The following is a 23,721-nucleotide window of genomic DNA, read 5'->3' on the forward strand; positions in this document are numbered from 1 at the left end:
GAATTAGTTAAGCAACGAGTCGGTGGTAATCACGCTCGCTTACAATTGCAAACGGCTCCTAACGCTGCTGAGTTGGCAGTACGTCTGCTATTTGTTTTCTTTGTCAGACCCACTTGCTTTTACCAAAATTCTCGTTTGTAGCACGAGATTTTTACATTGCCAAATGAAAACGCCGAGGACAATTAATTCTTATTTTCTTCTTTACTACCTTAATGAATATTTTAGTAACTTTGTTTCATATACAGCTGCAAAATAGATATCAAAAATATCTTAAAAATAATGCAATTTACTTATTATAAACAATGGAAAAATTTCATGGTACTTATTCGACTACGATTCGGAAACTCGTAGATATTATTGTAGCATTTGGAACTATCTACACTTTGACTACGGTTACAATCGTAGAATTAATAGTTGTAGCGTTTGAAATCGACTACAACTCGACTGCCGTAAAAATCGTAGAAATTGTTGTAGCATTTGAAATCGACTACGACTCGACTACCGTAAAAATCGTAGAAATTGTTGTAGCATTTGAAATCGACTACGACTCGACTACCGTAAAAATCGTAGAAATTGTTGTAGCATTTGAAATCGACTACGACTCGACTGCCTTAAAAATCGTAGAAATTGTTGTATCATTTGAAATCATCTACGAATCGACTACGGTTAAAATTGTAAAAATTGTTGTAGCGTTTGCTATTGACTACAATATGGTATTTTTGAGTTCGAATTGCCTGTTTTGTTCGGGGCTTGTAAGATTAGGAAAAGATCGTTATATTTTCCTATTATTTTATTGTAAGCCTATTGATTAACTACAGAAGATAATTAATTATATAACTAATACTCGAACGGTATTATCACGTAAGTAATTTTAATGTTAATTCTGACTAAAAGACACTATAGCATTTCAACAGGCATGTTAGTCCCACAAGATCTATTACATCGTTATAAATCTTCAAACAACACAAAATTAATCAATATAATATTCAGTAATAAAACTGCAACATTTTCTTCAATAAAGTAAAAAATAAGCCTTCATTTTATATTATTTCGTTCGATTAACGTCAAAAACAGATACGCGGTAGACTGTCGTTTTTCGTGCAAAAACCGTAATAAAACTGTCGCAATAATGTACGAGTAGTTCGATCGCTCCCCCAGAATAGCCCGCGGCGTGCTCCGTTTCCACGACGCAATGAATGTTACAAGGCCCCTATGCCTCGTCTTAATATTTAATACCTAACTAACATTTCTATGACGGCGTATAAGCCAATATGATTTAAAATTCAACACGAACATACGCTGTCTTCTGTAGAATTGTATTTCCTTCAAACATTATGTGCTGTTTGTATGTTTCCAATAGAATTTGTTATGCAATTACGCTGTCTTTGTACCTTCGTTTGTTTGTTTTGTTCTAATAGAATTTATGTTATTTTATTACTTTACGACTACTCACGCGTTTTCTACCTTGTAGCAGCAATTTTGTGGTACTTTACTCCGACTTAAAGGAATTATTAATCAAATGTGTATAATTCTTAACACAATTGCGATCGACTTTAACAATAACTCCTTTTATCCTGGTGGCAACTGGTCCTTTTCGCTAATGGATATATGTACAAGATAACGGGATATCGATCACAGATGCCTTGCCTCTCCCAATAATTAAGATGGTTGCCTCGAATATAAATCTGTCTGCCTCTACACCCTTTCAACGAAACGCAACTGCTTCACACTCGAAATAAGTGTGGGGCCATGGGACCTTCCCGATCGGAACAGCTCCTTTTACCATATTTAAAGCTACTTCCAATAGATAAAATACATACGACTTACCAATGCTCTAGATACCTCTTTTATTAAATCCTTTATTAGAAGTCATGGACGTTTCTAAATAGACATTATCAGTGCTATAATAAAAAATGTACGGTCCCTCAAATTGCCGTAATAACTGGAAAATGGGTGTTCTTGGTTTTCATCCTATATCATAAAAAATAAATAGCCAAAATGGCTGGGCTAGTGGCTTCGGCCATTACAGAGCGTTTATACGTATATTAATACAAAGGCATGGTAGAAAACCCGTTTTGCAAACTAAGAGACTTAAAAGCCTTATTTATTTATCTAACCCATTATATCGCCCAGATTAATGACTGTATATTAACTTAAGCAGACGATCTTTAAAGTAGTCGCTATATTATTCGTAACTATAAATGATTAATATTTAAGTTTTAGTAATTAGAGACAAAGAGATGCAGTGAAGTACATACTTATTTTAGTATCTATCTATCAGAGTGTAAATAATATGTAATCGATAGCAAATTATCGTAAAAATATTTATATAGACCATCCATGAATTCGTTCGATTTACATCACTTTATAGCGTCAGGCAGACGTTCGTATCCGATCGAAATTTATTTCCAACGTTTCAATATAAAACGCGAAATACACGAGTGGCTGGAGGGCCATCCGAAGCTGCAGGTAACGGCGCTTATCGACAACGACGCTCGATCGCATATCTGATTTGTATTTCGCATTACATCCCACCTTACCCCGGTCTCCCCTCGCCGTCAGTAAATACACCAACACTTTAAGTAACTGCGCTGAAATTCAACGAAAAACGACGACTCCCGCTTATCTTCCTTCGTACAACAGTTACGTAAATATGGAAAGAACTCCTGGGGTGCGGCAGAGTATTTCATTATCCGTGACCTGTTGAGCGCAAGATTTGTGACTCATCTTTACGTAACCTTCGTGCGCTCCAACGTTTTTTCGCTCAGTTATCAAATTTTTATGAACACTCCCGAGTGCGTACACTATAAAGAATCACTTTTCAATTGATACATCGCTTTGAAGACGAACAATATGCGCGTAATAAAATTAAATGTTTACTCCCAACGCGATAAAAATCATAAAACCGCCCAAATGATGAAACCTTTATAAATTTGAGTAAAGCAAAAACGGAGACTATAAATAAACCGTATTTTCAAGAAACTCTGCTTTGGACTACAATAATGGTGCTCTTTAAAAACGACTCGATTTTCTCGGAAACTTTTTATCATTTCGAAGCGGAGCGCCACTGTTTTCTGAACGTTGCCGAAAATTAGATAAAAGCAATGCGCCTGACAACGTCGTTTTTATCGGCGTTGGTACATTTGCCTCATACCTACTCTCCGGTTCCCACGACTGCTTCCGTTTAACGGCAATCAGGGCAAGCTAGCGACGCTCTGTCAATACGAAGGCGAGAGGTTTCCCTGATAAACTTATCTAGCACCCGCCGCTCCCCCGCCCCCTCGTCTGCGTTTATCTCGTACGTACGTGTAGGCGTACTCGTACGATCAAGCCTCATCCTACAATATGCCAAATTCACTCCTTCAAGTTTGTGTCACAATTGTGCTTGAAACATACTAAATTTAATTGAGATATACCCACACGTAATGTCGTTAAGATCCAATGTAACAAAAACGTCTGTCAAGTTTAAATGTAAGAAAATGTTCGTAAATAAATTAATACTAGCTTTGAATATACTTATTACAGTAAACACTTAAAATATTATGTCGTGAAACAAGTATAAAATCTTACTTCTGTGTTTAGAATAGCGCTCACAAAAGACGAACTTCATGTTGAATAAATATGATGCCCATGAACTTTTTAACACACTTTAAACAATATTATGTATTTTTAGCCCATAGTTTTGAACTATCCAGAAAATTTTATTCCGCCACATTCATCACTACCAATCAGAAAACAAGAGAACAAACACTCCTACAACAAGATAGAAATAATGTTTACACTACCACGAAGTTGTGCTGCACTTGCGAGTTGCTTTATTTTGTTGTTTCTTCGAACCCCAAGTGGGATCTTCAGCATGCCGAGGTATTAATGCCGAAAGTTCAACCATTTAGTAATCCCACATAACCACTGAAATAACATTGTCGGGACACATGTTCAAGAACGTAGAATCTCGTGCAATACCTATCAATATGTGCTGTAAGTGCAAAACTTTTGCGTACGGGAAACTGACTTTATATATCTCTGAATGGATTGAAAACAAGATGGTGAAAATATATTCCTTTTTCGCAGAATATTGAGGCAAGCTATCTTTTGATTGAAAATTGAAATTTTATAAGTACACCTCACTCAAATCATTAATACCCGAAGAACATATTTTCAGAATATGTTGAGGGAAACATTTATATTATAAAAATACGGTGTTTTGAACATCCAAATCGGCTTTCAAAAGAACGCATTGGCCGTTTATTTGCAATATAATTTCGAGATTTTTATGATTCCTATTATATTTCGGCACTTTTTATGTTCGTTCTGAAGGTCCGTAAAGGTGAATTAAAAAAGCATCAACCCACGACCGATAGCTCTTTCGAGCGTCATCGCTAGGAAAATTGGAAAACACCAGAATTCCAACACAACTTCACAATCTTTGTCGTCATTATGCGCCATATAAGATTTTCTATTCCAACGATAACACTTTCGAAACAATGCTCGCTCCTTGCTCTTAAATTTATGACTTTCATGTACGAATTTGTTTTACCTTAAAAGTATTTCGCTCGTATCAAATCGGGCGTAAATTTAATGACTGCCTTCAGATTCGCATTAATTCAAATCCATTCGCGAATGATCAACGTAGGTGGTGAGGCATATAACGCGGTGTTTTCTGGCGAAACAATTAAATTTCTCATATATCGATAGGATTAGGAGCAGAATTTCAGTGCGGGAAAGATCGAGTCTGAGCATTAAGCTGAGGGGTATTGGAGCAGATCTTAAGTTCGCTCGGTTAAACCGAAATCTTTGCGTCGGTGTTGAATACTCCTCGATCCGACGATCGATATATCGCCCCGAGGGCGTGCCTACCTAGCGGGGCTAAATACAATTTACCTTTGTTATTTTTCGTGTCATTAAACTGCGTCGCGATTTCGAACGCTTGATCGGGATTGCGAACTCCGATGCGAATTGTTTGTGAGCTTTTGTTTCCCACTCCGCTCGCCAGCGACGCGACATCAATTAACATCGGATCCCCCGACTGAATTTTCTTCATAGCCGTTTGGATTATTGTAGGTAGGTTTAAAGCGGAATTACTTCCCGCTGCAGAATAGAGTTGAATATTGAGTCGCCGCTTTAGCGTTTTGGGTCGACTTCACTAAACTAAACTGATTTCAGTGATACATTTAACAGATTAGTTTTGGGACCCCGAAGCTTACAAATTTCAATGTCGCGCTATCAGTTTAGAAGTAGATATGCTGGCATTTGTCCGGCGCGTCCCCTCAGTCGCGTGCTGAACAAATGAGGGTGACCACGTCACAGCGACCGTAGCGTAGGCGCCGGTTCATTTGTAAAGCTTTATCGGGCCTGACAAATTGCGACACTCACTATTTTTATGTCGCGGAAGATCGAAGAACGCCAGAGTTATGGAACGATTCACCTCCCGCTCCCATTGTAAAACTTTCGTATAGAATAAGTTTTAATACGAGCCTCACGAAATAAATGTAGGTCAATTCCGAATACAATGCTTTTGTTCTAAAGAAAAAGACGGTAATACTCGGCAGTCTTTACGACTCATACGTAGTCACAATCTAGGCTCCCAACTTTAGCTTTACATGTTGATTATTCAGCGTTATCTAGGTATAAAAGTTCGTGGGAAGACACTCGGCGCTGTGAAGCCTCGCTCGCTTCCCCGCGTTAATGCACAAGCACGTAGTTTCATGTCGGCGCAGAAAGTTGTGCAAAGTGCACAAAGTGCGCGAACGCCACGGCAAAGCCTTCATTTGTCGGCTCGTGACGTCCGCGTGACAAATGTGGACGGGTCTTTATGTACCCTCGTACTCACACCCGACCGCGGTGCGATAATGCACAGCTATGAAAATGTAACTTTGCAAAACGTTTTTGAATGTAATGATTCGTTTAAACAAATCAATTGTACGTTTCTTTTCCATTATATTCCTTTGTTATACATTGTGTAACACTAAATCAGGGTGAGACATTGCGTGTGCATCGAAACGAGTAGCCATTAATGAAGTTATCTATCTGGTTTAAACTGGTTTTAGCGTAATTTAAAGCCTATGTACTTTCTGTAACGATTCTGCTCGGTAGCGAAATTTCTATTGCTAGAGGGTTAGCGTAGATTAGGTAATTTATACTTGCCTCCAGCCGTCCCCCTTCGGCAAGGGGAGGAAGATACAAGTACCATACTGTTCGCTAAAATTGCTTAATGGATCGATTAAATGTGGGATTTAATTAGAAATGATATCAATTTTCTTCGCTTGTCAAAAGATAAGAGTTATTAGTTTCTAATATTTTCAGTTCTTATGTTGAAGCTTCTATTATGGTAAGATTGATTTTCATTAGCGATGACAGATAATAACTACGATGGCGTCCCCATAAAAGATACGACATAATTATTTAGAAGCTTGTATTTTTTTCTGCTGAATAATAAGTATTCTATGATAAGCTCCTTGACTTGGCTAAGCATATTAAAATTCAATTTGTGAGTCGAACCGTGAAGCATAACGGATTGTGGACCGATTTCGTCGCCTCCTCTCTTCTACAATTTTGCGATTCACCCGATCTTCAGATAGTATTTGCTCAACTCTCGAATACAATAGCAATCAACGTCACAATATTATTATAATTGAAGCTTTGGTCTTATATTTCAACAATACGTAGATAAAGACAAAGGTTGTACATATATTTTGCTCCAAAAATATATATGTGAATTTCTGTTCAATAGAATTAATTAGGAACTGAATATTTTGCTGTTTGTACGCGGAGTGAAGCCGTACACTTTAGTTTAAGAAAAAAACATCGTCCGTTTATGTAAGATAAATGCTAGATCAGACTTTTATATTATTTAATGATGCAGCCATTGTTAAAATTGATTTTGTTTGTTATAGGTGGAATGCAAAAAAGCACAGCCGAAAGAAGTGATGCTACCAGCTAACCTGGCGAAGACGAGAGCCGCCGGACGCGGGGCGTACGGTGAGTTGTTAGGTAGCGCCGTGGCCGCCGGCGCTGGCGTGCGGTACGCTCCCTACCCCGTCCATGCGCCGGCGCAGCTGTTGGTCGCAGGCGCGGGCGTGGGCGCGGGAATGAGCGGCGCGCACGCAGCCGTCTACCGCCGCGCGCTCGCCGCCCTGCGCCCCGCGCCGCGCCCGCCGCGCCCGACTCTCACACCGCTCACCATCCCGCCTCTCGCATACTCCGTCTCCGAACTCCTCGGCGCACACGCTCTCGACATCCCCACCATCTACTCTCCCCTCACTCACACCACCATTCCGACCCCCTTGCCCCTCTGATCCGCGATCTTCTTCCAGCAACATCCTCACCATCCCTTCTGAAACCCGCCCCATTTATCGTTTCGAACATTCTGAGTAGCACTTATTGAACTCCGACTACGCTGCGCTGGCAAACTTTTCCTATCCATTCCTACTTTTCTCTTACATTCCTCTGCTCTCTCGCGTCCTGTTAGCGACTTTTAAATTGTACTTTAAGGAAACTGATAATATCCAAAGTGTCTTATTTTTAGTAATGCCATTAGACAATCGATAGTTAGCAGATTTTCGAAATGTGTATCGACATAAATTAGAGAAGCCATAGAGTCAGTTATAATGTAACGATTTATACATAAATTAATTACATTTTTTCGATCAGTAGAAAAGGATTCTGGAACAATTTTACGTAGGGTTGATAGAGAACAATATTTTTCTACCAGGTAGTAGGTGCTTAATTCCGTTTAATTTCGACATAGATAGAACAAATAGTGCTGAGCCTGGTCTTTTCTCATTTCTTATTTCTAAGTAGCATTTGATATGGGATATTAAGAAGGGCCTAAAGGTTCTGCTGATTCTTGCCAGTTTTGCCACATATCCATCCATGATACGAAACTAATCCGTTAGCGAAGCAAGTTTATTGTCATTGCGGCTAATTTGGTGAGGTGTTCTAAATAATATTTTCTTAAATGGTATTATATTCTTTAGCTTTTTATTATAAACTAGCTTTACACTCGATGTCGGCTTTTCAAAAATGTTATCAGTGGAAGAAACGAGGTACCTATTAACATTGGATGTTATTATGAGTTTTGTGATACTTAGTTTACTTAATATTTATTTTATTTTGTCAAGCAAAATAAATAGTTTAGGTTAAATTAACCTTATTGTGTACCATTAGTATTTTTGATTAGATACTTAATTATGATTTTCCCTTACTTTTAATTAATTATATTTATTTATTTTGTGCAATGCCAAAAAGACTTAACATAATGTTCACTATTAGTTTATATTTAGTTTGTGTTCTAATTTTACACGATTAATTAATTATTTGTTACTGTTTACGGAAGTAAGGTATTCATAATACAGTGGAATTGTATTATCGATCGTAGCTCTCGTAAACTAATAGAATTAATTGTATTAACTTAATAAGTAGGTGAATTTTCGTAGAATTTAGATTAATAAAAAACATTTCTTAAATATTTAAAAACGTCTGTTTGTTTAACATGTTTAGATATAGACTAACACTATGTAGAATAGATTAACGATTCAATGGAAGGTTATATTATTGTAATCATTGATGGTGATAGATATTACTAACATACCCCATTGAAATCATTCTAGAGAACTTTTTTGATAGTAGATTTCTATTAGAACTTTTGAATGTTGTGTATTAATGTAATCTAAATATCTATAATACTCCTATATATTAAATATTATGCAATTCACATGAAACATTTTCGCCAAGCAAAATAGTGTCTCACGGCACACTTTCTATCAAGTTTATAATATTATACTCCATTATAAATGTAATTAGCACACACATTATATAAATGTAAGGATCGATCAATTTATGTAAATGTTTTTACATTTCTAGATTTCATGTGGTCATTGGGTGCTCTTCCTGACGGTAAGTTTATTCACATTTTATTTTTAAAGCCACTCCATTTCGCTACTTCCGCATTTCTCGATTCATTGCCAACGTCGGAGAGAATGCTTGCGTTATTTGAACGTAACCGAATATTATTCTCCTGTACATTAGGTATACCAAAACGGATCTTGTAGGGATTAATTAGATAACACGGTAAAGTGATAGGTAACGTCAATAGTCTAATGAATTGATTGTATCGAAAGCAACGTACTTCGCGTAGCGTCCATCAGTTAGATGATGGATCGTGGTGGCCAGACAGATACACTATTTTGATTGGCAATAATATGATAAACGATCCGGTGTGGTAATCATATCAGCCTCCGTTGACGGTCCGGCCATCATTCATTTTACATTTTTATATCGGACTCCATATTCGCGGTCCATACTCTAAAAGTATTGCATATTTTTAACACAACACACTAGTGTACTGTATTTCGATTTAGCCACATATAAATAGTCATGTTTGAACTAGTATAGCATTTGGTTTGTTTTCTAATTAAATAATGTAATGAAATGCCCTAGATCTAAAATCTATTATAGCTGTATCGTTGTTACTCCACTCATACCGTGCTACATTAAGCGATGTGTATAAAATATCATCTGCTGGACATTGTCCAAAGCTATGTCGTACCGAGCTTGTACGATATACTTTACCTACCTTTTATGTGACGGCTCTATTTTCGAACTGTGCCATCGGTACGAGCGATACACACCAAAAGTTCGTATCGGCCGATCGGCGGCAGGAACAACATGTCGAAATTAACACACCGATAAACGAGAGCATGCATTCCGATTTCCGCTTTTAATTACTCTGATGCCATATGTAACATGTGCTTTTTGTTGTACAGGTTTCCCCGCAGCGTACGCCGCCTACGCGGCAGGACGTAGCTATTCGGGCTATCCTAGCTTCGGGCTGCCATACCCTGCAGGTAATCCCCTGGCGAGCTTGCACCACCAACTGTCCGGCAATCATTACCACCACCTGGCGACTCTCCTGCCATACCACCCACTCGAGCTCAGTGGGGTTTACAATGTACACGCCATGCATCTGTGAACTCGCGCCGGCGACAATGCATTCCACTAACCGCTAACGATTCGCAACCGACACAGATTCGCTAACCGATCTCCTACTCGTCATTCGTGAACTTAACGACGCATACGCTTTTCGTATCTATAACTCTGGTGATTGTGTCCTAACTTCCCATTTCACTAACTCGTGCCAAGGCACCGGCAAAAGTTCGTGTGAACTCTCACTAACAACTTTACTAACAAGTTAACACCTCTAACAATGACTGAACCATCTAGATAAATCTGCCACGCCGTCAATTACAAAACGTCCAAGTTTTGAGAAACGCAATTTATCGTTTATCTTCAGAATAACTTCGAGACAATCCGGCCAAATGCGAGCGCCTCGCTGTATGTTTACAGACGATTCGCCCTAACGATTCTCAAATGCTACGCGTCAAGCAAACACTCTAGCGCAAATACCGCGTACGCTCCCCCGCCCGCCCGCCTCGCGCCCGTCGTTACCTAGTATCACGCTATCGCCCACTCCTCATTAACAGCGAAAGCTTTTAAAAGAGATTTAAACAGATTCAAACAAAAGTACTGAAAAAAGTGACGTCCTTTCTGTGGTGACTTCTATGTAAATCTCGGGACAGACGAAAAGAATTTTCACTAATTAAACGTAGGTTTTACCGGAGGCTTTTAGTCGATCCCGCCGAAACCGGCGATAAAGTTATATTTTTTGTTGCGTCTTTTATTTATTTTGGTATAGTTTGTTGTTTCGTGTAATGAAAAACTAACGAACAGAACAGGCGTTCCGATCGGGCGCGGCCGCGAGCTCCCTAATCGGTGCGGGCCGGGGTTGGGCACAGCTGCACAAATACTCTTCTTGTATTTGTCTACACAACGTTCTTGAGCTGCCTTCGCTCTACCGTAATTGTGCCGCTAAGCTTTGACTTTCTTCTCGGGAGCAATAATTTTTCCGACGGCATCGGGCATTTTTTCGACTGAACGCGCGGAATTTGGAATCGCGGAGTTTGGAAATTTCGATTTAAGTGTAGGTACCGCGCATAAAGTGAGTTTCGCTACGCCCTTTGATTTGGCTAGCGGCGATTGATGTTATCGCTGTCGATCCAGTGACCACGCTTGACTACGTTTTTCTTTCGGAGTAGTCGTACAAATGGTTCCGCGCTAATTACCTCGAAGCCAGCGTTTTACGGCACGCGAGACAGACGTTTCAAGCTGCCTGCTACAAAAACGCCGACTGCGGCCGTTAGTTCAGTTGTAAATATAATTGAACAATGAAGCGGTTCAATAATTACACAAGTGAATGCGAGCGGACCGTTTAAATCAATATAATCGTCGAAGTGAGTTACGAGCTGATTCGACTAGATAATCCGCCCACCCTAGAGTACATACTAGTAGAGAATGCTGTAAGTTTTGCTAACGGTATAATTTTGTAATAGCTTTTGTTGCGATACTTTGAAGCTACAGGAAATGAAATTAAAAGGAAAGTTTAGTAAAATTAAAACCTTTATCTTGTAAATTGTAGCGGTGCGAAATAATTTTCCATATTAACTTATGTCATAGCTGTGAAGTAAGTTAATATTTCCCGCATCACATCATAAATAGATTCTTCAAAATCTAATCATGTTACTGTAATACTTCAATCGTTTGAAATTACATCACCGTTTGTACATTAAGGTTATTTTACTAGAAGCAATTAATTAAATTTCACCATATCAATGTTAATTTAAGTCCATTTCGTGTGACGTAGAAGCTTACCCGTATTTAATTTAACTATACCCGGCCGACCGGTATCTTATTCTTAAATAGATTAGTTGCGGATCATTATTGTATTTATTAAAAAAACACTCCAAAATATGCTCAAGAGGTTTAAACAACAATTTGACTCTTGAAGACATCGTCAGGTCAGTTCATATAATAGATCTATTTGCACCGATATTTCCAAATATTCTTCATAAAACTACTTGAATTGAGAACTTCCTCCTTTATATAAACTTTAAAAAATCCTCGAAGTTGATTAAGCTGTCACACGTACAAGAACGCTTATTTAACATTATAAGATTTTATTATGGAATCAAAAGCGGCACCATCCTTTGAAACAGCTGATGCTATGACAAAGTGCCGCCTCCGCGACCCAGAAGTTCGTTGTGAGCCTTTAATATGGAGTAGTCTCTTCCTCGAAGTTGGAAAACGATCGCACGTACCGTCGGAAGGAAGACAGTTCTCGAACTTATAATACACTATTTCAAAGTTGTTCACAGTGGAATGAGTATAAATGAAAAATATCCGCTCGACGTTTCCGCGTGGTGTTAATAAAACGGCAAAAAAAATTAAAGTAATATATAAGATGGTTTTCTCGTGAGTTCAGCGTGGGAAATGTGCGAGTCACGAGGGCCCGGTTTACACATAGTTTGCACCACGTCGACGAATAAATCTGCTGAATTCCCTAGACCAACGGTCCGTCGTATCCGGAACTAACCGGGATAAAAACGAGTACGGAAACTTTGGAATACAATTATAGGGATAGCGCAGATTATCTAGGCGTTATCTTAGAGGCTTAGGTATTCCGCATATTGACTTAGCCCGTGTAGGTTATAGCGTTTTCCGATAGCGTTATATTAGACGTAGGTTTTTCCTGTCTATCATATTAGAATATATCTTATCCTCTACGTAGCATGTTGTAGCATAGTGTTTGAATTTCTATAGATTAGAGTGGACTGAACACTAACATTTATAATATTATTTTTATTAAGTTTTTGATTTATTTCAATTACATTTCAGTAAAAGCAATTCGAATTCATTCCTGGAAAAAATAATAATATATGATACTGATAAATAAATTTTCCCAAATAGTTTTAATGGCATGTCTGAGATTAGTTGATGATTAACAATACTAGGAATCTGCCTTTCATTTAAATTATTAGAATTTCCAAAACACCTAAATGATACCCGTATATTACATTTAATGTGACGAGTTTCTAAGAATAATCTTATCAGGGCGAAAATCCAATGACAAGATTAATATTGTAATATTTCATAGCTGTTTACTTTGTAAAGACTTAATAAATATTAGTAGGGCTGGTCCAAATCCCAGTGTATGCATATAAATCGATGTCGCACGTTTCTATTTTAATGCTTTTTACATTAAAGTAAATTCAGTTTAGTAAACTTGTTCTCAATAGAAAATTCTAAAATTGCTTGAATGTTAGGAGGTAACCCATGTGCAGTGATGGGACAAAAGTCTCATATGCACATACGAAGGTGGTTCGATTATGACATCTCTAACATCCTTATTTCTACCTTTACCAACAGTGGTTAGGCTATTGTGTTCTCGCTTGAAGGGTGGTACAATTATCAAAAAAAGTAGTACTTTTAATTTCAGGGGTGGCAATGTTCGTGTTAACTTCCATTACTTTACAAACTTTTATTTAACTGCCTTATTATTACATACTATTTATGTGAAGGTCACATCATGCAACTGAATTTTATACCACCTAATCTCAATCTATTGAGCTAAAATTGTGCATACACGTTTGGTTTCGATGACAATACATTATTAGAGTATTCACTTTATTATAAATTATGTTATTTCTAAAAACATTTCTTAAACTAAAATTATATTCATTACAGTTATATGAACGTATATTACCCGATAATTACCACATAACTGTAATTTAAAATATTTATGACTCATATAATAAAAAACAAACAGTTTTCAAATAAAACTCTTTTGTCATCACCTTGTTACGGAACTTCAACGTGATAAGCCCGTTCGGTATTTATAACAGTAAGTTAATTAATAACCTGTCATTTATCATAGTCGGTGCCATGAATATGATATTCGAAAATAAATACAAGTAGCACTTATTGTTCGTAATAATACCTATATGTGATTAATAAAACTTTAACGTACGTCAAACCGAACGACGCTCATACGTCGTTTACGTAATAACGTTGTTTATTTATTCAGTGGATAGAAGTGTATTTCTTTTTGTTTTAGCTGTTCATTCTACTTAATAGCTTGACATAGAGGTGGAGTTTGAAAACTGTTGTTTGAAGTTACAATAAAAATGCATAGTAAAAAAATTATCGATACACAATTGGACAAAGTATGGCAAATCAAATGTTTTAGAAGCAGTTTGTTTTAAGTACCAATCAAAATACATCCGATTTTTCTATTTTTATTCTGTCTTCTTCTACGGTTGATACTTATTTTCATGTTGTGTTCAGTCAATAGTTTGGATACGGTTATAGAGAATCTGATAACTTATAACAATGTTACATCGTATATATCATGATAATTTGAATTGATAATATACGAACAAGCAAGGTATGTCAGCATCATTTTCTCTATAATCGGACCCTTTAGCAGTTTCTATATATCTAAGAGTAACGTATAACTAATATCGAATAGGTAGTAAGAGTAGACTAATTAATTTCAAATTACTAAGTTTAGAGGATGAGTAGGAATTAACGACATCATAGACCTTTGTTTACGTAGATCATAATTAATATCTATCTAATTAGCATTAGTTTAGACTCGATTTATTTATCCACAAATTAAATTTTAAATACTATAATCGAGCTTGAAAAGTGTTATTTTAATACCTTATTGAATATTCGCTATAATTAATAAAATATAACATATACTTATGTAGTTTATACACTTGCTTTGAGTTTCAAAGTTATGTCTCTTTTATATTTTAAATATTTACACTGCTTAAGCAACAACGTTATTGATAATAATATTTATTGTTGTTATTATGTAATATTTTTGGATACAACTATTTTATGCTTACATTATTCGTGTTAATGTTATTGTGAAATGATTCAATGTTTTTGAATATTAACGCAATAATGAGGTACTTCTCCGCAACGATCGGTATCGCTCTATCGCTCTGTCGCTCGCCGATCAGGCTCTATCGTTGTATCGTTGCAGTATCGCCACGCCTCGCAATAATTTATTTCTCAAAATTAAGATTTTGTATCGAAATTATTATATAACGTATAAGTTAATTCGAACATAAAAATCGCTACGTGTGCGACCGTCCTTATCGCCATCCTCTAAACTAGTCATATATAATAAGCTTGATTATTATATCGCATAATATCGCTATCTTTACGTGTGGCTATCGTTTGTTATAAAGACATTAGAAAATCGTATCGTTCACATCGTCATTACAATAATAGCTTGGCGTTAAGAATAATAGATGTCCATGAAATAACGTAATTGTGACCGGACATAAGCATTTCGGCTACATTGAATTACACCCCTGTATTCTATGTACTTGCGTGTCTACTTATACTAATACTAAATGAATTATTAAGTAAATAACACCGTTATCGTCGAACGATTTTGGTGGTACCATCTATGGGAACGATAACATGTAATGATCCCCTCCTCCCTGCATCGTGTGCGTGATACAAACGGGGTTGCCTTTATACAAAACAAAAATCATAAACCAGTCCATCATTCTGTGCGTGCCTACAATTTTAAATAGCCCGAAAACAGTAAACAGGAAACTATCAATTTCAAGTTTCCCCATAAAGATTCTATGGGGTCCATGGGATCCTCTCCGTTTTTACATTACGTTCGCGCAGTATATTACTTTTTCCCAACTTTACTTCCTCCATTCTTATTTTAAACAATTTATATCAGGGCTCCGTAAAGTAGCTGAAACCTTTTAAATACTTTCTGTTTGCTTTATTTTTTGCCGCGGTCCGGTCGGCGGAGCCCTCCTCAGTTCCGTTGCCGGCTTTGTAGCTTTTTTTATTTTGTTGCCGCAGGTGTAGTGGGAGTTATACCGGCGGAAAGTCGCCTGTTGGTCGGTGTGGAGTATGTTAACCCGGACGCGCTCGGGCAGGCCTCGTAGGCCGCCGCTACGCCGCGCCGCCGCGACCACCACACGCCACTACTTAACCGCTTTTACCCGGAACACCCGATAACGGCTCCCGGAATTCTTACGAATACAAATAAATCTTTTCTCAAGCGAACATCTCTTTGGTATCACGCCCCCGTTCCCACCCACCCTCGTTTCGTACACAAGGAATGCAATGTCGCAGGTCACTCCGTAAATTATAGAAACCGCGAATTCGCAGATGCTAACGTGCTTTACGCCCGGCTAGGTTTGCCCCTATAGCTCGATACGATAATGTAATTGTAATTCAATATGGAATATAGCAAAATTGTTTCAAATGCGGTATCCCTCAGGAAGTAATTCCAATAATTTCATTAGATAAATAATGTTAGGTAATTATAATATTATACTTTATGCACATATTTTTTCGTATTGTATTGTAACCCATGTGTCAAATCTTTAATGTATTAAAATTATATAATAAGTCAATAGTATTGTTCTTATCGCTGTTCGACATATCGTCTTGCATAATGTAATCATAAGGTTATTATATTGTGAAGCCGCTCTATTTTAAAATAAAGGATTTTGCCGTTGTATAAGCAAAACGTTTTGTCGTTTACTGTCCAATGATCGTTTAGCAATGGAGGTCGATCACGGCCTCACTTACTTAACATTCGTTCGCATATCGATTGCGACCGAAATAAACTGGAAGAGATAGTGTGTAGCGTGGAGTTGGCTAGCGTGCGGTGAAGTTTGATTATTCCTCGTTATTATCGAACTTTATTCGAGCGTTCACCCTCGCGGTTCAGACGCATTTTAACGTGGCTTTCGTTTTCTGACTCATCCAATGCGGCACGTGCAGCGTGGTGTCCGCGGCGCACCCCGTCTCGTGCGATAAGCGCATGTGCACCGAATGTCGAGTGCCTAGTGCCTTGTGCCTAGTGCCTCGTGGCCGAGTGTGCCGGCCCCCAGGAGGTAGGCACGTGCGACCGCGGGCCACCCTTCGCCGCATCTCCGACATTCCTCACATTCAACACGCTCGCCCTCAGAATGCAGCCCGCGAACCAGACACACCCACACAACTATTTTGCATAGTTCCGCGCTATTCACTTGCACTCGGTTGCCGCGGAGAAAATGCGTACGAAATCCTAAAAAAGCAAAAAGCCCGCAGTACCTTCCGTACAAATTAAATTAGCAATTACAGGAGTCACCCGAAATAAAAGTAAGGGAAGGATGTTAGGACAAATTAGCGCCTCGAAACCGAATTCCTTAAAGGGTCACAGCCGTCGCACGTCAGTTTGAATCCAAATAATTAGCTGGCGAGGCGGCGAGTGGCCGTGCGTCGCGAACGGTGCCAACTCCATTCGTAATTTAAGATATTCGACCGTTAATTGTGTTAGTAACTAACTGTTACGTTTAGTGCTTGTTGCTTAGGTCGGAGCGCAGCGCAACCTCGTTTCGTGTTAAACTCGACAGGTCTCCTTAGATACACATGTAAATACTAGAAATAGAGTACGATCTAGCGTTCGGCTTGTACCAAACGCCGAAATAGATACGAGTGCTGTGTTTGGATGGGTCAGATTTTTATTTACTTACTCTTTAGATAGTTTTGTATGAATGTCTATAGATTTGACTACCTAACCTAAACGCTAGTCTAGCGAGCTCCATCGCCCATAAACTTTTATAGTAGAATATCATCGCCAGAAAATGGATCCGAAAGGACATATAATCAGTTCAATTAGCATACTGATCTCTTCTAGTATTCGTCGACTTGAGCACAAATCCCTCGCATTCAATCTGATACGTGCGTAGTAAGTCTTTGCTCTTTCGAGATCCTACACACTTGTTTACTCCGGAGAGATTACATTTTACTTAATTATATTTGTTACAACTTGTTTATTGCTAAGAGAATGACCATTAAAACTCGAGGAGGAAAGACTTATGTGCGGGTATTTTGTGTACATAAAATAGACACAAACATCGTTTCCGATTTGAAACGATTATGGTAGTGATAACCCGATAACAAGAAAACAGCAGTCCGGCGAAGGAGAATGCCGTCGGCAACAAACATAGGGCGAGTAACGTTTCTATTTGAAAATTAATAAAGTTTGATCCGTATTGTACTGTAGGTACTACTTTGAAAATAGAATAGTGTTGGTAAAATTTGTGAGTAATCATTGCGAAGATAAGAAAATCTAAAGTGTGGTAGTCGTTACTAGAGTTTTCAAAATTAATTAGAACAGTATTAGACGAACATTAATAGTAATAGAATAGAAAAAATATTAGAAGGTCAAAGACAGTCAAAGTAGGCAAATTTTGTAGAGTCGATCTGGCCATTAATAATATTAAACTAGCGGACTTTCCGAATAGACTAGACTCTTAGTTATATTTAAAAATGCGGGCGTTTTTATTAATATTCTTGTAATTAAATATTAGTTCAAGCTTTCGAAATAGTCGATTTAATGTCACTGTGTTTTAGGACAGTGTCGGTAAAGTTATAAAAATGGATACCGCTTAAAAAGTACAACATTTTTAGTCTGTAGTAATTGTAAGCGTTAGAAAATTTGTGGTAAAATGATGTGATTGGTGGTGCAAACTCTACATATAGCCGTAATTCCGTTTATTTTTAAGATATAGAATAGATTTTTTATTGTAATTTAAATTGTTGTGCCTTAGGCAAATCGTATATTAGGCTCAAAGTGAAGTGATTTTTATAAATTGTAACTAAATTGCCATTAGAATATTATGGGTAGCCCTATTTCTATCATGTAAATAGAATAGTCAGCGATCAAAATTGTTTTAGTACTTACGTAGATGTAAGCGGAATTAATCCGCAAGTAAATACAAATTGTTAACATGAGTAGATGATGTTTTCATACATTGAGGAGTTCAGTAATCCGTAGACTAATATTTTAATAATTTTATTAACTGTGTTTATTCGATTTATTCATAATTGATTCGTTTTGCTTTTCTTATTGTCGCTTTATATGTTTTTCATATTTCTTGTTGCTATCTATGACTGAACCATGACATGCGCATGTTAGATTTAAATCGACTTCCCTATTTCTAAGTATTGTCAGTTGAATCCCTTTAGGTTTATGTTCTGAAATTGCCTGATTAACTTTTGTAGTGACAAAATCATATTAGATTTCAGAGAGGTACGAAAATATACGAGTTACCTTCTTTGAATTACAAATCATGGCGATGGCGCGTGCGTGTCGGCCAGCAAACAGAATAGATATTCGATTAATTTGCAATTGTGATAAGTCGTAGCGGTTAAACGATCGAAAAGCAGCGAAAACGTATCATCTTCGCTGGTTATTGATGGCACCTATTAAATATACATTTTCGGTACGATCCGTGTAGGGTCGAGATCCACCGTAAACGCTGAAATAAAACATTTCAATCGTGCCGAGTGCGAAATGAAGTATTGCGATCTCATAGGTGAGGGATGCGAGCGCCAAACTAAAGAATTTGTGAACGTTTTCCTTTTTAGCTCCGCAAGGGTGCGTGATATACATAATCATATTATATCCCGACTACACGTACATTTTAAATTACTCCTTATGAAAGTACAATGTCACCGCCTCAAAACTTTATAAATGAAGCGAATGACGACATGGGACAGAATTCCAGCGGTGGACTTGGACTATTGTGTCGTCAATGTAACAATTTTTTAATACATAAATTTTTAACAAGGTATTTCATATTCTTTGTTCGCCACACAAAAAGAACTCGTGTACCCGCGATGTGACGGATGTGTTGTACGAAACTCTGAATAATACTTTACAGTTTACAAAGTATTCGGTTGTTTCCTTTTCAGTAAACTCTAAAATACCCACGCATCAAAAAAAAGTTGCCAGATATTTCAAGCAAAGTTGAACATTGTTACACGTAAGCCACGCGTAATGTACTCGTCGCTACAGGGCGGGTCTTACGGCAAGAGTACGCCCCGTGAATATTTCGTACGGCCGTCATCCTACTTCTGAAGAAGAATTATTAAGTTTCCCCGAACTTCGCAATTATGAAAGTTCGAATAGCTCGCGCAAGACGGCCTCTGAATTTATAGATGAATGTGTGCTTCCCGTGAGGTGAGACCAGACGTAGTCGGGGTGCGAATCACCTTGTACCTCGATAAGAGGGTCACTACGACTTCACGGCTGAACTAATAAAATTGGAAATTGGCAGCCGTTATTCTCCGCCGACCCTATTTATTTCTCTTCCTTGGCGAACTTATTCACATTTAAGTGAACGTGATGCGTCAAACTGTTTTTGAAACACTTAACTTTCAGTAAGACGGCCTCAGTCGGCACAGAACTCATATTCAGTGAACCTGCGGTTCTTGCCGAGAAACTTGAGTGATTACACGCACAAATTACATTCGGAGCATGTGTTTTAACATGACTACAAACCGAGCACTCGCCTGGAGTGGCGCGAAGTTAACGTCCGACACAGATATGACCGTAGAACTATGAAGTTGCTTCTCGCGCCTCTGAGCCGGTAAAGTGAATTATTGAAGTCGTAAATTATTTGAGGTCGGGCACACGCCTCAGCGCAGGTTCAAGCGGGCCTGTTTGTGACTTTATTGGTAACGACCCAGCTGTGAAGTACGATTGAAACTGTAAATATGCAAATGGCTCAATAAATTGCAGTTTCCACTATACTTCAAACCCATTCAGTGCGCCATACACGTATATTCACTAAACGAAATTAGCGACTCCTCTCCGGCAGTCGATGTATCTTCATAGTATATTCACAAACATCTACACTCTCTGTGCTGAAATATTACGAACGCCTGCCTGAATTACTTAATAAATATAAGTGAGATAGCCGTCCGTTAAAGTAATGGGAAAGGAATGAGCTATACGCGATCGACACGTTAACGATCCGTAGACGTGTCTGCGCCACTACTCAAATTCTTATTTATTACGAGGCTACCCTCAAATAAATAGCCTCTCACATCGCACGGTAATGTTATTAAAATGTGTCAGCATTTTGCGGCGGGCCGGAGCGGACGCGGGCGCAGGCGCGGAGGCGAGAGCGGCGCCATCTATCATTCATCCTCCATTACTTATATTGTACTTTTTTTGCAAAGTCACTCACAGGCCGGTAATCACCTGGTGCGACCGCGGACCTCCATTTTTCACACTAAATCATAACTCGCGCATCTGACAAAAATAAAATTTGTCGTACAAGCCAATAGAGCTAATGGTGTCACTATGAACAGGCAAAAACGTGAACGAGAATTATTAATCCGCTTCTTGTTAGAATTTAAAGGAGTTTTACACTTAGATTTTTTTCTTGTCTGCTCTATAATATTTTAGTTCCAGGGTTTTTACTCATGCAGACTTTGACTTTAACATAATAATTCATAAAGTTTACATTAATAAAATATTACTTGACGGATTTTGCTACGAGTACATTCACGACAATTTTCATTATGTCAATTATTTATTAAACATTAATACAACAATGTTTAATACAAATTTTATAGCTAAACTATATTTGAAGCAAGCAATATTTAAATTTAGCTAATTTAGTACACACTCGCAATTATTTAGCATTATTAATTGAAATAAATTTTCAAAAGTTGATAATCGTAACATCTAAAAAGATTATTCACGAAATTATAATTCAAATGTCGCGCAACATAATTATAAGCGAGAGCGTGGCGGGTAGCGTCGCTGAGTGTGGAGCGAGCGGGCCTGAAACCACTGCGACGTGCACCGTATGCTAATGCCACTCCCTATTCAATAAGCGGGCCGGCGCCTGCCACCGAGAACTCACGTCAGATAATTTACTGGATATTTTGTAAAAGTTTTTTTCGTCCTCCGTGATTTATACGCGCGAAACTTCGAGCCCGCTTTTTCATTTGAATGCACGTGACATACGTGATATTTTTTTGTTCCGACATAATCTCGGTCTTGACTGTCCTCATTCGTCAGCGCGGCATCAGTCTCCGACGGTTAAATTATTCATGCATTTACGCGCCAAGTTTATCTGAACTTTAATATGGAGTTGGGATTACATTGACAGTTCATCGTTCAATCTGAAGGGATTTGAGGTCGGTCGAGTTTGAATTTTTAGTCGAATTTGGATGGTTCAGTCATGGATGTGTGTGTAATGAGATAACGAGTGTGCGCGTCACTCGTGTACGTGTAGCGAATGCGAACCGTGTGTATGTTTCCAGTTGACCTGACCAACGGACAACTCACTCCGAATAACAACACACCGCTGCTCGCGCAAGCGCTCTCAGGTACGCATACCATTCCATACTACCACTCATCGCATTTACAATCATAACACAACAACAAACATAAACATTAAAAAAATCAACGAACAAAACACACACACATCTCTACTACAATACATACAGTCTCTTTCATCTACATTGTCTTACAAACAGAATTCACGTTTCATTTCTATGTTATATGCGAAATGTTGCTTTTGTGGTAATCGTTACTCGTTGTGTTTGTGTTGGTGTCGTAATTCTATTGTTTGTTCCCTTTCTACTCCAGGTAAAGTTAAGTCAAAAAAATGTAAACACTACGCTTTAGTCCATTCATACTCCACGCTGCAATGTCTTTGTCCAAGAAATTAAACGTTATGAAATCAAAGAAACCTAGGGAATAATATAAGCTTTATCTAATTTAATTTAAGAAAATTTCAGCATATTTAAATCAATTTTCATAATCTACATCAACTTTACTTTCAATGAAACAATTTTTTTAATCTTTATACTTATTTATAGCATACATGTACAAGAAGATTTTTGCACTTAATCAAAACCAGATAAAACTTCTGAACTTTTAGCAATCATCGAACCTGACATGGTGCTAAAAGAAAATGCTTCCTTCATCTCTTTTTAGATCCAATTGCTTCAAAGTCAAGTATTTCATCATTATTTGTTGCAATAAAAATATTATACTTTAAAAGAAAGCGCTATGTTATGTTCTGTAGTGATCACTATCTATTGAGCAAATTTTCATGTGAAATGGACAAGTTTGACACACGCTTTGTCTCCACAGTGATGAACAACTACCAGGCCGCTGCAGCTGGGTTCGGGCCGCCTGCCTCCCCCCACACCGCTGGAGGCCGCGCCGGCTTCCCCGCTGCGAGCTCCCCGGGCCCTGCTCTGGATGTCTACGGCTCCGCTGCTGAAAGCGTTGGCTACGTGCAAGCCGCCAGCCCCCAGCCATCCGGCTTCCCAGCCATAGCCGTCAGCCGCGCGCCCCTCAACTACACCCCTGTAAGTTTAAATATTACATTAACTAAACTTAACTCGGATTAACTGTAATATTAAGGAGTAATAAGTGTAATTTTAAGAATTGTACCCAATGTGGAAGATATAGATTGAGAAGTGAAACTTCGCAACAAGTTTAATGGTTTAATGTGACTGTCTTTACGTTACGGTACTTACACTTTGATATTTCAAGCATTAACTTTATATATACTATAATTTCCGTAACAAGTTTTGGTTTTCGGTAATTATATAGTGGGCAAAGAATGATCTATTTCCAACTAACTTCTACCTTCTACTATTATAACTGTCTGACTTCTATTTTCAAAATACATAAAAAGTTATCATTTTAAAAATGCCATTATTCTTTATTTATTTTTGACTTTATGATACTTTGCATAAATATTCGCTATTACGTTATTTTCTATCATTCGCCATTTAACATTTTTATTACACCTAATAATGATAATGATGATTCAATAAAAAAGCGACATCACCATTGTAGCTAATGAAGTTTCACTTCAATAACCTATTTCTTGCTCTTAGTTCTAAAAATATCTTAGATATTAAGAGTAAACTTAACAGAATGTATTATTAGTTAAATTTATAAATAAAATAAGTTATCACATTCACGACAGAGCAATTAAACAGTATGATTTGATAAGTTTCATTCAT

At 37.8% G+C, this 23,721-nt stretch overlaps 1 protein-coding gene across 11 annotated transcripts in view; it reads left to right on the forward strand.

The window, feature by feature from the left end:
* Rbp6 (RNA-binding protein 6) overlaps positions 1–23,721 on the forward strand; it is a 635,951-nt gene that overhangs the window by 604,106 nt on the left and 8,124 nt on the right. For 7 of the 11 annotated variants that reach the window (XM_073088079.1, XM_073088089.1, XM_073088084.1 and 4 more), the window contains 5 exons: positions 6,894–6,978; positions 8,863–8,895; positions 9,765–9,845; positions 21,997–22,062; positions 22,835–23,055. In XM_073088079.1, coding sequence (XP_072944180.1) covers positions 6,894–6,978; positions 8,863–8,895; positions 9,765–9,845; positions 21,997–22,062; positions 22,835–23,055 — 486 coding nt within the window. Of the gene's footprint in view, positions 1–6,893; positions 6,979–8,862; positions 8,896–9,764; positions 9,846–15,735; positions 16,405–21,996; positions 22,063–22,834; positions 23,056–23,721 lie in introns of those variants that run through there. The other 4 variants (XM_073088080.1, XM_073088083.1, XM_073088081.1 and 1 more) reach the window with 4 other exon arrangements.

The sequence above is a fragment of the Epargyreus clarus genome, unplaced genomic scaffold (genome assembly GCF_041222505.1).
Source record: "Epargyreus clarus isolate Ecla_fem2 unplaced genomic scaffold, WU_Ecla_fem_2.2 ptg000026l, whole genome shotgun sequence".
NCBI classification, from domain to species: Eukaryota; Metazoa; Arthropoda; class Insecta; order Lepidoptera; family Hesperiidae; genus Epargyreus; species Epargyreus clarus.